Genomic DNA, 15,918 nt, shown 5'->3' with positions numbered 1-15,918 from the left:
AGAGCAGAGTGACAGTAAGTCGATACCAGCTGCTCTCTTTCTTTTCAACATCGCCTATTGCAACCCTCGGAGTACTCATGCAAGCTTTGTAGTAGTAAGTTACAGTAGGCCTACTTGTAACTGGAAAAAAATTAGTAACTTAGCTGCTGTAGGAAATGAACATGTTTCACTATCAGGAACAGCAGCAAATCCAACGTTATTAAGTAGATGAGGTGTGGAAATTCACAAGCAATGCAACACTGAATGAGAAGTACTAACCTTTTCGATGTAGAAGTTTAGTAGGTAAAACACAGTAGCAGTACAGGTGCAAGTTCTGTAGTAGCTGTAGTTCTGTGTACTGGTAGCTGGAAAAAAAGTAAAAGTAACTCGGCTGCCGAAGGAAATGAACATGTTTACTATCACAAACAGTGGCAAATCCAACGTTTTTAACCCTTTCACTGAAGTAGACTCATGCGTTTTCTATGGTCAACCGCGTAGACGTATTTTTGCGATTTTATCAGCAATTGCTATTAACTGAATTTTATTATTCGTTGATAACATAACCAACGGTCTTTAGGACTTTTATGGTAGTGACAGTGTTGTCCTAAGATTTCTTTATAAAATTAGCCTTAAGTTTAATTTTAAATCTTTGTTTGATAATTTACAACTTGAAAACGAAGATTTTTTGTGCAGTTCCTTAAATACGTTCGAGTTAGAAAACAAATAACTACTTATGTTGATGGAATTATAGCCTATTCAGATTTTTGTGATTACACAGATAATTAAAATAGCAATAGCAGCGCCGACTCTGACGGTGGTGAAAATAATGGTTTTGTAATAAGGAACATTGTAGAGGATCGTTTTGCTTTGTAGCTTCACATCGCTTTATCAATGCACAAAGTATAGATACCATGAATTCTTTTGCATAGCAGTGCTTATTAACATGTTGGCAAAATGAAATATATAACCAAATCAAACAATCTAGAAGGAGTTTGAAATTAAAGCAATATCGACAAAATGGCTGGCAGTAGGCCGATAGGTGAGAACTTCGTTTTTCAAACGTTTACGTGACATTTGGGGTACACAATGGCAGTAAATATTAACTGCATGTAAATCACTACTCATTAATTTATTTTATTTAATGAGTTGTACATTTGTATAGCTGCATAGTCACCTTTGTATAGGCCACAGAACTCAGGACGGTGCTTTTTAACACGGCAGAAACTTTGCTGTTTAAAAAGCGTGATAACCGGAGATTTCGGCTAATGCGCCCTAGCTGTGAAAAAAAACAACAGAACTGCCGCACCTTTATATAAGCCGCGTGGCTAAAATCGTCAGATAAAAGTAAAGGCTAATAGTCCAAAATTACGATATTTACTACTCATATTAATCTAGTTGGCTTCATACAACCGAATGGAAAAAGAAAGACTGCTTTTATAATTTATTCACTGTCACTACTCATATTAATGCAGTTCGCTTCGTACGAACGAAATTTGTACGACGATAAAAGGAAAGACCGCTCTATAAGGCGGATAGACAGACAGACAACGATTGCCGTTTATATAGTAGATGTAGATAGTACTACCGGTATGTTAAAATTCAAAAACAAAGATAGTCTAAAACCATTATTAAATTTTGCTTTTGATTTCAGCTGATGTGTGCCTTTGATTTCAGGGGTTGGTTACAGTATGGAAAATTTAGTTTAACCTTTTTAAAGAGAAAATAAATAAAGAAATTGAAATTTTTTCATGTTATGGTTAGTCTTGAACAAGCGACGAGGCGAGTGAATGCTGGTAAGGCTACAATACTTAATAACGACAATACATACCACAGGAGAGGCGAGGAGAAAAAGACCTCAAACTTTTACACTGAACGCGTTTGATCTCAAGGAAAGACAACTACAAATTGTAATATTAGGCATCTCGATATCTACTATATACCCAGTAGTTAGGATAAAAGCAATAATGGTTTGTTAGTAATTTACTAAAATCATCAGCAGACTTTAATACAATGAGTATGAAAAATGTTATGCTCAAATGTCAGTCTATCCTGTACTATAAACTGCTAGATGAAAGTATATGAAAAAGATTTTTTTTGATTAAATTTTCATTAGCGAAATTTATGTAAGAGCTTTTTGCAATGAAACAGATAATTTGAATGAACTCTGCCTCTAAGCTAACCCAAAAAGACAATAATGAAAAAGCAAAGCTAATAAGACAAACGATCAAATATAATGGGAATTAGTGACAACCTATAGCAAGTGTCCTTTAGAGGTTTCAAAGTATCTGACATTTGAGAAATCTACCAGCTAGTTTTATGCATATAGACTTTAAATTACGAATCTTTGATAAGTCTGCAGCAAACTACGTACTTCTTTGTACAACCATATTTTGTTACCTCCATAGCCATGTGTTCACATATGCGCGCCAGCGCGCAAACACATGCACATACACACATACACATGTACACACGTGCATGCTCACATACACACGCAAGCATATTTACACACACAGGCATGCATGCACGCAAACACACACACACACACACACACGCACACATAAACACACTTGATATGCATACCCACAATGACAAACTCAGATTTATCATTGCAAACCGTTTTTCCACAAGTTATCTACCGCTTAACTTCTTATTTTAAGGAAACCTTCATGACAAGACAGCACCAACCTACCTGACCCTGATAATACCACACTTGGTGATACTACTATCCATGACGATTAGCAACCTGCAGCTTCTGACAATCAGGACACACCTGCAGCCTCGACAACGAGCTGCCGACGTGGTGGTAGACCTAAACAGCCTGCTGTCACAGGCATCGCAATGTTAAAAAGAAGAATCCATTAGAGGAGAAGAATCGGATTCAAAATAATTTGATCAAAATACTGAAAAAGGACAATAAACTTAACAATATTGTGGAGGACGGGACTATACTAAACCATATGTTTGTGCTTGAGACCACATTATGCCTAGTCACTTATGTATATTTCTTAACCGGTTATATAATACCCTGGTAAAACTGTTATATAACACTACATTTTTGGGCCTGCTTCACAGGCCTGCTAGCACACCATTATGCTTATTGTCTGGGCCTGCCTCACAGGCCTGATGTGAAACAATGAATGTTATATAATTGTGGGCGGAGCAAATAGTATAAAAGGAGAAGGCATAAGCCAACTCTTTGGGATTCTGTTAACGGATTTTATACTGTCAAGACGAAATTATACATGTACTGATATATGCTAAATACACTATACTTATTCTTATAAACTGCCTACGTTTGATGCCTGCCTGGTTGACATAAGGAGGATCCTTCCGCCAGAACTGCTCTGGCTTCGAAACATACATTATACATGCATACATGTATGCATGTATGCATGCATACATGCATGCATGCATACATAGAAGTTCTGAGGTTGCAACCAGGTTCTGAGATACTCCAGTTATACCCGTCCTCGTAATACGCACTGTACCTGGGACGGGTATAACTGGAGTATTTCAGAACCTGGTTGCAACCTCAGAACTTCTATGTATGCATGCATACATGCATGTATGCATGTATGAATAAATGTAAAATGTATGAATAAATGTAAAATAAACAAAACATTTGTTCTAAACGTAATAATTAAAATATTAATAATCAACAAAAAAAGTTTTTATTAATAACTTATTATTGATACATAAAAAGGTATGGTGATGTATGCGTTTAAAGTTAAAAGTGGTGAGAATAAAAACTGACCTAACGTTTTTTAACATTAAATTCATTGAAATCTAAACTAATTCAATTTATAATTAACAACTCAAATATCAACTCATAATTATTAAAAGCAAACACTTGATTAAACGAACTTCAAATTAAATAGGAATAGTTATGTAAGATGCAAGCTAAAAGCTTTGATTTTACTTGATAATAAAATCAGGTCAACTTAATTCTAAACCTAATGAAAAATTTAATAAACAAATGTAATAAATGGCTAATCTGTTTATCAATGTTACTCTTAGACAACCTTTTCCTAAAGTCAAAGTGTGTAGAATTAGAAATTATAAACATAGAAAATATAGAACTATGTACTGGCTGGTTTATAGAATAAACCAGCCAGTACATAGAGCTGTTGTTAGCCCTATGATTGTAACTCATACCACTCCTAAAGGTCTCGCAACTCCAGTACTTAAGAGTGCAGTAAGAGAACCTTTTTCTAAAATCAAAGTGTGTAGAATTAGAAACTATAAACTTATTGCTCTATAACACAAGATGGTGTTCAGTTGAGTCAAGGTTTGTTTAATATAAAATATCACTTTATAAGTACGTATAATATGTAATAGTGTATAAGTACAAGACACTCATCAATAGATTATATTGACTTTTATACAAGACTACAACCTGTACAAATAAATGTATGCAAAACATGAGTTAAACAAAAAAAAATAGAAATAATATATTTATTAAACAGTCAATCTAAAAGTAATGCTGTGGATGTTTCCACTATTTACATCTGTAACAGTTATTCTACATGTATTACTGTAACGATAGTTACATATATTTAATAAATTTGGGTTCTGTCAATGCCGAGTACATATAGTTAAAAATTAAAATACAAGTTTAATATTGTCTCTGATCGAGCTAGTGTATCAATCGATCAATAGGTTGACTTGAATTACAAGTAATTCCACTTGAAAGAACTAAAAATACTTATGCATTCAAAAGCTGAAAATAATTTGAAACGTTATAAAAATAAACATGTTTTAAATACCGAATACTTGCATATACTTCATAAGATAAAAAAGGAATGATGTTTTACGTAAAATAAAGATATCATATAGCTTTCTTATCTTGGCAATAGGTAAGTATGACCGATGAAGGTAAAAGTAGCTGAAAAAAAGCTTTTTCTTAAATTTGGAAGTAAAGATTGTTCTAAAAAATAACCCAAACAACAATGACAGTGATGTACTCCTCTTTTTGTGAGTGACTAAAAGGATCTGCTCATTTTTTACAAAAGAACAAATAAATTCCTTAACTTTTATCTTTGAACTTGAAACTTTAATAATTGCCGAGTTTCATTATTTTTCACCCCTTTAACCGTTTCACTTTATGTGGAACAAGCAAGTGACACAAACCAAGTCTCGTTTGCTACATGCACCATAAATGTAGTTATAGCTTCCTTAAAACATCTGCTAGTGTCCTAAATTGTGGCTCACATGACAATCTTAAAATTGACTAACAAAAATTTGAGGTTCATCTGTTCACAACAAAAATTGACTGTATAAATTTATCTGATAAGTCCACTATACATCAGAGTAACTAGAATGTAAGAAAAGTGACATCAGTGACAGCATGCTAAGCTACTTATCTAACCAGGCTGCTGCTAGGCAGTGAATGTATATGACATGAGAGAATACTACTTTTATGTACATAGTTAATCTCTGATGATGATAATCATTCTTTAATGTTGGAAGATGGTTGATAGGTGCAAATATTGGTGCGCCAAGTAGGCTAATAATAAGATAAGAGTTTGAGTGAGTTTGAGTTCATTACAATGTTGTATCATAGTTTTGAACAGATAGATCAACGAATGCACTGATAGACAGCAATCGCTCACATCATAGTGAAGACTTGAAAAATTGCCTTTACAGGTAAAGCTGTATGGGAGTTGTCTACAATGGATCGGCTGTTGAAAAGATTTTGTATTGCCGTAATACTCTGCATCTGCCTTGCTGTTGTATTACACAGACATACTAACAACTACATGTATAAGAACTTAGTAAAGAACAATCAACAGCAAGAAAGTGAAATATTCTCTACACGGAATACAACTGAAGTGATGAAGGAGAGGAATACAATGAAAACACAATCAAAAAGCTTTGCGAGAGTAGTGAGGCCAGAAGAGATGAAGCTAATACTGAGTATTGATCGAAGTGGATTATTGTTGACTGAGATGTTGAACTTTGAAACTTGTCAATATTCAAATTGTGTATTCAGACACAGTTTAAATAACATCAGTTATGCACAGCAAGCTGATGTCCTCATCTTTGGTCCTAATTATGAGCAAATAACGCTACAAGTTCCGGCTGAAGTACGGCAGCGACAACTCTGGTTTGTTTTCAGCATGGAATCACCAGCCTTCTCTCACAACAGATTCAACAAAGTCATCAACTCATTTAATGGAAGCATGACCTACTCTCGAGATTCTATTCCGGCCCACTTTCCTTATGGTTTTATGAAACAAAAGGCTGAGAATACTTCAGAGGGTATTGTTGACTATGCTAAACATAAGACAAAAGGGGCGTATGCTTATGTCTCAAACTGTGACTCTCATCAGTATAATAGACTCGAGGTTATGAAGCTTCTTTTAACATATGTAAATGGAGACATATTCGGAAGCTGCACTAATCAGCAGCCTTGTCCGAGAAAAGGTGATGATTTTACATGTGAAGCAAAAGTGCACTCGCAATACAGGTTTTACTTAGCGTTTGAGAACTCTTTATGCAAAGATTACATAACAGAAAAGTTTTGGAAGACTTTAGAAAACAGAGGATATTTTATTCCTGTAGCTCTCGGTGGTTTATCAATTGAAGAGTATACTGATGTTGCACCTCCCGATTCATTTATTCACGTCTACAACTTCTCATCAATAGAGGCTTTAGGGAAATACCTCCAGCATCTGATGAATGATGACGCTGCCTATAACAGGTACCATGAGTGGCGCCACAGCTACACAGTAACCAGAGAAACCAACAAGAAGTCTGTTTGTAGTCTTTGTGAAAGTATCAATCACCTTGAGTCACTTAGAGCTGCCCAGAGTCACCTCTTTGCAGACGAGTGGAATAACCAGAGCAACTGCAAGAACTTGGCAAACAGGAGTGTGTGACTTGTTCAGCAGCTATTTATGGCAGTAACATTTTTCGTGTTTATCTATTTGAGCAGTCTTTTCTCTTAAATTATCTCAAATATCTAAGTAAAAAATTATTTCTTCATAAATAATTTGCAATGCCGTTGAAAATGTTGGGGGTTTATTTGTATAAGCTTTATATTTACAGCATGTTGCCAGCAGTAGCAATGTTGTTATTTAGGTACAGATAATATCATCTGTTATAGGGTAATCATTGAACACTGGATTGATGAGTTGTAATAATCTATCAGCTGTAATTGCCTTAACAAATCCTCATCTACGTCAAGTGTAATGAGTTTGTAGCTAAAGCAAATGGAACTGTAGACAATATCTCTGATTCAGATTAGCCCAAGTATTATAAAGGTACTCAGGCTAGCAGGTAGTAACTCAAAGACTTCAATCCAAATAAACTATTGTGATCAGTTGGCTGTGTATGGCTACACATTATTGAGATTTTGACTTTGTTTTGGCTCCCTAATTTCCATCATTGTTGAGAAGTCACCAGACTTTTGCCGAATCAGATAAAACTTTAAATACTTAATATGCTAGAAGCAATCAAGAATACGAAATCAAAATAAAAAAATAATACAAATGTTGATCTGTAGTAATCATTATGCTGTTCATAATCATAACTTTCTTTTGCACATTTATCATCGTGCATTCAGCTCCCTCAGTTCTTGATTGGTCTCTTAAATTTAATACAATGTAATCATCAATAATACCTAGGCAGAGTTAGAAAAACAACAAATTACAAAGTATGTCTATTAAAACATCTTCCTGTTGTTTCACTACTAAACAATGGTGACTAGTAATGACCTGTAATTAATAAATCCTGAATTTCATATGATTTTCTTATCAATGTTGCAATGTGTAATGTTGCAAGAACAACATAGGACTTATGAATGTGAACACAACTATGACAGAAATTACCAATACAAAATGCCAAACATTTTTGCATACAACATGATGACACGAGAAGGGTTAATAATTTGACTTGGTAAAAGAAATGTGCAAACTCGCTTTAAGAGACGAGTACTAGTCTACTAAAAACTTAATAAAAGCTACCAAAAAATATTTTAATTTTGTAGAAATTTTTTTTCTAATTCGTATTATTCTATGAAACCCGAGTAAAAACAGTTCCATTTTAACACAGGCACTAAAAACAATAGTTGCTTACTGGTCTTTCTAGATTGTTTTTAGCAATTAGTTTTAGTTTGAGACGATGGTTCTAAAAGGCAGCTGTCTAGGAGTAATCTAGAGACGTGTGTTGTTACTATTGGTGACCATATATCTACAACTATATAAATAACTATGAATGAACTTTATAATGACTATTACTAGTATCACTGTACTTTATAATGAGTATATTACTAGTATCACTGTACTTTATAATGATTATTACTAGTATCACTGCACATTACAATGATTATTACTAGTTTCACTGTACTTTATATTGACTATTACTAGTATCACTGTACTTTATAATGAGTATATTACTAGTATCACTGTACTTTATAATGATTATTACTAGTATCACTGTACTTTATAATGACTATTACTAGTATCACTGTACTTTATAATGAGTATATTACTAGTATCACCATACTCTATAATGACCATTACTAGTATCACTGTACTTTATATTGACTATTACTAGTATCACTGTACATTACAATAATTATTACTAGTATCACTGTACTTTATAATGAGTATATTACTAGTATCACTGTACTTTATAATGAGTATATTACTTGTATCACCATACTCTATAATGACTATTACTAGTATCACTGTACTTTATAATGAGTATATTACTTGTATCACCATACTCTATAATGACCATTACTAGTATCACTGTACTTTATATTGACTATTACTAGTATCACTGTACATTACAATGATTATTACTAGTTTCACTGTACTTTATATTGACTATTACTAGTATCACTGTACTTTATAATGAGTATATTACTTGTATCACCATACTCTATAATGACTATTACTAGTATCACTGTACTTTATAATGACTATTACTAGTTTCACTGTATTTTATAATGACTATTACTAGTATCACTGTAGAGAAGTATTTTTACCTCAAGGTTGTTAACCTCAATTGTTCTGAATGCATGGGAAGGCACATTCATGAGTTTCTAACTAGATCACTGTTTAAGAGGCAGGTTCTTAAGAACCATATGAAGTTTTGAAATGAACACTTTTGATGAGCGTATTGAAGGCATGGAGCATATGCGTATAAAGTTTGAATGAAGTTAGCCAAAAATATCACCGCACATAATTGTTACATAGACAAATTGACACACACATGCAATGAGACAATCACACATTCACATACATGCGTGCATACACAAAAATGAGCACACATGCGCGCACACACACACATACACTGTAGGAACCATTGAACTCAAAACCCCGGAAATGGCAGAGGTCATTCGCGAGTGCGGAAATCCGGCCGACACCATTTTCAGTTACCGTTTTAGTTAATTTCATTGTGTTCAACGTGAGAAAGAAATTTAATTTCAGATTTACCAGCTATGGAAGATCACGAATACACCGCTAAATCAGAGGAACAGACTACTGAGATTACTACTAATAATTTGTGTAAGAGAGAGAAGGGTGTAGGTGGACAGTGCTGTTGCTATTCCATGAACTGCAAAAACCGCAGAATGGACTTTCAAAGGAAAGGGCATGACATTTCACAAGTGAGTCATTTCACAAGTTTCACTAAAGTCTACGACTACTACTAGTTGCGCTACTACTAGTTAGTACTGCCACTAGTTAGTTGTACTACACTAGTCACTGGATGAGTGAGAGTCGATCAGTGTTACTATTGAGTGTACGAGTTTGACTGTATTTTGTCGGGGATTACATAAATTTATAAGTTAGTGAGTGAAATGTTCTTCTTTCAGAACGAGGGATTTTTATTATTTAAACTTGGAATTTTTATATTAATATTTTGAAAGTACAAATCATTACGTTATTTCTAAACATTTATATTTAGAGAAATTAAAAAAAAATGTTTGTATTGCTTATAATATTACTTATTGTTGTACCTAGATATAGTTAGCAGTAAGGAAATAAGAGTAATAATACTATTGTTATTACTACTGTGGCTAACTAACTACTACAGTTTCATTTTAATTTTTAGATTTTCAAACAAAGCAACTGAGAACTCTCGTTATTTACAATGGTATCGCAACTGCAGAAGAATGAATAAGCCTGATCCTTGGGCACTTATCTGCAACGAACATTTCAATGATCCATGTTTTGACAACAGGCTAAAACGTTCGACTGAAGTCATTTAAAGGTAATATTTTTCAATGTTGAATGATGCTTTTCAATAATGGAATTTAAAACTATATTGTCAAGCATAGTGCTGCAAGGTTGTTCAACTTAAGTAGTTTAACCAAAATGTAATGACTACGTCAGATAGATAAACAGATTCCAATCTACAGCGGCTTTTTGTTTTTGAGCTTTCAAGAGCTTGTCATCACATTTCCACATATTTGGCACCTACAACACAACAGAATAAAACATGGTGAATCTGTTGATACCAAATAACTGTAATGTGAATTTTGTTGCAAGTCAACCTTTAAGCTTTATGCCTAAGATGGGTGTGAATGACTTCAGTGAAAATTGCCACATTTTCATTTTACATAGCGATATGGTAGCATTTTGAGCTGTTTTATTTTCGCTTATTTTATTAGTTGTATTGTTGTATATTAAGGGTACTATGTTTATGTGAATAAGACATTCATTTTTGTTGATTTTATGTAATTGTTATAATTGATGCTTTTGTTTAGGTGGTTGGAATAATAATCCTACTGTTACTCAGTTCAAGGCTACCTTTCGCAAGCTTATCAGCAAATGTGGTGCACAATCAGATGCTGGTAAGACAGGTAATGTTACTGCTCAAAACGAGATTCTCATCATACAGGCTACTCCAGAAGTTGATCAGTTTGTGGAACTCAATGATTTCAGATGTCAAATTTCTGTTATAGGTAACAGGATAGTCTATATAGCTGGCTACATTGTGCAAAAGCTAACTAAAGTGCTGTCGTGACATTGGCCGTCAGTCGATGGTTACCACTAAGTCCAGTATCCAGTACCGACATCTCTATACTTTACTCGAGCTACAAAACAATGGAGGATTGGTGCGTCCATCAGACGGTGTCATCAGGATCCTGCTAGTTGCAGATTAATACTTTCATATTAATATAAAGCCAGGTCCACTCCTTTGTGTGGTGTATTTTATCAGTAGTGTAAGATCTAGTGATGTGTTATGCCTTGGGAAACGGCAGATGGCATATCCAACCACTGCATTGATGAAAAACTTATTCAGTCGTTTTATGATCACCGACAGCATCATTATGGTAAAATCCTACACTCAAACTGCAAGGTGCTTCTTTGTGGCATACAATACTGAAGTAGTACTTTTTAAAGTCCAGTAACAATGTAATCACTGTAATATTTATCTGCAGCTGTTGTTGTGCTGTTATTCCTAATCTGATTTAGTTCTAAGAAACTCTGAAGCACCTTGGCTCAATATCCAGTGCTATAACAATCTCCTTTTACACAGTTTCTGTAACGTGTATGTATAAGTTTAATTATCTGATTCCACTAATTCCTGCATTTCTTTGTTTGCACTATTTTGATTATCCTCTATCACAACTGTTTTTAATTTCCGTTTAGTTGTTGCAGTAGTTCATTCCATCTTTTACAGATACTGTATTATACATATTATACATTCATAAGCTATTATCACTTAAATCTGGAAAACCGTTTCTGTTTTGGCAGCATACCTATGTGTTGTTTTTATCAAAATACTTCATGTGCTAAGTTTTTCCATATGCACTTATGTATATGCAATATATATTTTAAATATAATGGAACAGTTGTTATTTGCCTGAATATATTATTTGCCGAGTTTATGCATCTGTAATACAACAGTTTGTATGGATACATGGTTCACGTAAATATATTTTACATCTACTTATCATTTGATATATCTCACTCTATATGTTATAAATAGGTTTTTTTCTATCAGGGTACTCGAAACGTTGTGTAGGAGGAGTTTTCATTAACACCCAGCAGGAAAATAACTATTCATTATGTACATTTCTGTCATTTTTCACCGTTTGTTTACAAACGGAACTAGCATTCGATTAGCTCTCTAATAAGGCGCATACGTTACGTTACGTATCACTATCAACGTAAAGTCATGTGATAGTCAAGTTCAATGGTAGGAACCGTTTATTAGTTTAGTGTTCCTAGATTTCAAGCCGAGTCAGGATGGTCTAATGGCCTAATCCGTGCTAACCAATGATAGTTGTTGGTGTTGAGTATAAGCTAAAGTTGTGATTAGCTCATAGCTGTAAGTTTCACTAGCTTTATTAGAAAGCAGCCCGATTTAAACATCTACTGTCAATTTATTATTGTCAATTGCCATTGGATTATTTACTAGAGATTACAGGTCAGTCGCCTATGCTGTTTTATTTTATTATACCATGTAAGCAAAAGTAAGCAAATTGTAAGCAAAAAGACCAGTGACAGCATGCTAGGCTACTTATCTAATCAGGCTGCTGATAGGCTGCATGTATTGTATGGCGCAAGAGAATAACTATTTACGTGATTACTCTCTGATGATGATAATTATTCTCTATCTAGAAGAATGCTCGATAAAATAGGTCTTTGCACAGAAAATTTATTTTTATTTAACATTTACAACATTTACCATTCTGACTTTTAAATTTCATATCATGTGTAAAGTGCTTTGTTCAGTTAAAAAATGAATCAGCTATAAAAGTGTTAGAATGAAAAAATTGTTTGATATTGTAAACAAAACACAATAATGAATATGTTGAGGTAATAATAGCAATTAGTATTATTACATAGAAGAGTATGAAAAAGGTTCCTGTTGCAGCAAAAGTTATCCATCAAAACTTTGAATACGACGATACTTGTTCTTCATATAAGATAAGGTAAAATATATTGAAATTACACACGTCTATAAAGCGCACAAAGATACTCTGTCTGACTGAATGGGGGGAGATTGTATAGAGGCAAATGCCGCAAATCCTACTCAAGCGTTTTCATGTAAAAAGGTTTAAGTTTTGCAATTTTAAGTGAATGTCCTTTGGAAAATAAATTTGAATACGTGTCGTTATAGTCACACATTTGAAATTGAAGCAACACATTTAAAAAAATTACAAAATATAAAGATAATGATTATAACTTAAAAACACTTAAAAAAATAAATGCAAAAAGTAATTTATATAAAGAGAAGAAACAGACTTTGTTCATGTTTAATGATTGTGGAACACAAAGTAAGCGCCAAAAGCTCGCTATAAATTAATGTGCTATAATCAAAATGAAGGAAAACTTAGTGTTGCTGGAAAATAGTGTTTTGAGTGAATGAAATAAATTTGTAGAGCAAATAAGTGTAGATGTGAAATAAATAAAAAATATGTAAACTACAAAACAGATGATTTGTTATTGACACAGTTAGTATGGGCTGAGAAAATCAAAGGAAAATTGTTGTTTTGTCATGCAACAATTGTCAAACTTTTAATTCGAGAGAATTTTTTATTAATATCGCATGGCTTAAAACAAGATTGCCCTAACATGGCGAAACGAAAACGCATTGCGTTTGATAGGCATAGGCAAAAAATGTTTTATAACAGGGGCATTGTAACCCATAGGCGCAATGTATCAACTAATATATCATTTAGCGAGTGAAATCGAGAAAAGGGTATAGAGTATGTAGTAAAAGCAAAGATATCGTAAGAGCTTCGTAGACTTGTGGTTAGATGGTTGGTTTGCAAACATGTGGTTGCAATCTTTGTGAGTTCAAATCTATCACGGTGTGAGTTTTCTATTCCAAGATTTTAATAGCTATAGCCAGACACACCGATTTACAGAATCGCAGAATAACATTCTTGCATACACTGAGATATATATATATAGATGATGTAAGGCTGTTGATTGGTGCAGGTGTCAATGTGTCAGACTATGAAGAAGAACTGTGAATATGAGTCCAAAACAATGTTATATCATAACCTCTAACGATGACTTCGGATGAATGGACAGACAGTAATCGCTCCTATCATAGTAATAATTTTAGGAATTGCTTTTACAGGTAAAGCTGTATGAGAGTTGTCTACAATGGATCAGCTGTTAAAAAAATTCTGTATTGCTGTAATACTCTTCATTTGCCTTGCTGTTATATTACATAAACATACTAACAACTACATGTATAAGAATTTAGTAAAGAACAATCAACAGCAAGAAAGTGAAATATTCTCAACTAAAAGTACAACTGAAGTGATACAGCAGAGGAGTACAATAGAAACACAAACAAATAGCTCTGAGGGAATAGTGAGGGTAGAGCAGATGAAGCTAATACTGAGCATAGATCGGAGTGGACCATCGTTGAGCGAAAAGTTGAACTTTGAAGATTGTCAATATTCAAACTGCATATTCAGACACAGTTTAAATAACAACTATGCCCAACAAGATGATGTCCTCATCTTCGGTCACAATTGTGAGCAAATAACTCTGCAGGTTCCAGCTGAAGTACGGCAGCGACAACTCTGGTTTGTTTTCAGCATGGAATCACCAGCTTTCTCTCACAACAGATTCAACAAAATCATCAACTCATTTAATGGAAGCATGACCTACTCACGAGATTCTATTCCGGTCCACTTTCCTTATGGCTTTATGAAACAAAAAGCTGAGAGTACTTCGGAGGATGTTGTTGACTAGGCTAAACATAAGACAAAAGGGGCGTATGCTTATGTCTCCAACTGTGACTCTCAACATGATAATAGACTAGAGGTTATGAGGCTTCTTTCAACATATGTAAATGGAGACATATTTGGAAGCTGCACTAATCAACAGCCGTGTCCAACAAAAGGTGATATTACATGCGAAGTGAAGGTGCACTTGCAATACCGGTTTTACTTAGCGTTTGAGAACTCTTTATGCAAAGATTACATAACAGAAAAGTTTTGGAAGACTTTAGAAAACAAAGGTTATTTTATTCCTGTAGCTCTCGGTGGTTTATCAATTGAAGAGTATACCGATGTAGCATCTCCTAATTTATTTATTCATGCCTACAACTTCTCATCAATAGAGGCTTTAGGGAAATACCTCCAATATCTAATGAATGATGACGCTGCCTATAACAGGTACCATGAGTGGGGCCACAGCTACACAGTAACCAGAGAAACCAACAAGAAGTCTGTTTGTAGTCTTTGTGAAAGTCTCAATCACCCTGAGTCACTTCAAACTGCCCAGAGTCACCTCTTTGCAGATGAGTGGAATAACCAAAGCAATTGTAGAAACTTTGCAAACAGGAATAAGTGACTTATGCGTCATCTGTTTCTGACAGTAATATTATTTTACCTGTATGTCTCTTTGAACGGTTTTTAGCATTAGATGACTTTGATTTCTAAATCAAAAACAATTTCTTTGAAAGTATTTTGCAACCTGTATTTGACAATTTTTAAGGTTTGTTTGTGTATGTTATACGTTTAAAGTAGGTTAAGGCGGTGGAAATGTTGTTATTTACATGGAGGTATAGATAATATTATAATGCGCTATAGGGCACTCATAAAACACTCTATTAATAAATTGTAATTAAAATATCCAGCTGCAACTGCTTTTAACAAGTCATCTTGGAGAAAAGGTTTTATGAGAGTGAACCGAACTCCAAGGATGTCAGAAATCTTTGTTTATAACATTATGCAACTGGAAGAATTAAAAAGTTGACTTAGTAAAACAGACCTATAAACTTTTAAAAAAAAATGAAAACAGTTATTAGAGCTTAAGTTCTTTAGAGTTTTTAGTAAATGCGTACTTTGCATATTTTAGAACTTAACTGAACAGATATCTGATAACTTGTCTCTTTTAGCAGTAAATCAATATATATAATTGTTGCGAGTTTTGGTATATTGGTTAAGGCATGAAACCATCCACATCCTATAAACTCTGGCTAAAATATATACAAATTTATCTAATA

At 33.8% G+C, this 15,918-nt stretch overlaps 1 protein-coding gene across 1 annotated transcript; it reads left to right on the top strand.

The window, feature by feature from the left end:
- Positions 1-5,738: 5,738 nt before the first annotated feature.
- On the top strand, positions 5,739-6,860 carry LOC137387961 (glycoprotein 3-alpha-L-fucosyltransferase A-like). Its single transcript, XM_068074477.1, has one exon. It carries the CDS (start codon positions 5,739-5,741, stop codon positions 6,858-6,860), a length of 1,122 nt encoding a protein of 373 aa, XP_067930578.1.
- Positions 6,861-15,918: the final 9,058 nt, after the last annotated feature.

Source organism: Watersipora subatra, chromosome 2 (assembly GCF_963576615.1).
Source record: "Watersipora subatra chromosome 2, tzWatSuba1.1, whole genome shotgun sequence".
NCBI lineage: Eukaryota > Metazoa > Bryozoa > Gymnolaemata > Cheilostomatida > Watersiporidae > Watersipora > Watersipora subatra.
This window is presented reverse-complemented; position numbering and strand designations above follow the sequence as displayed.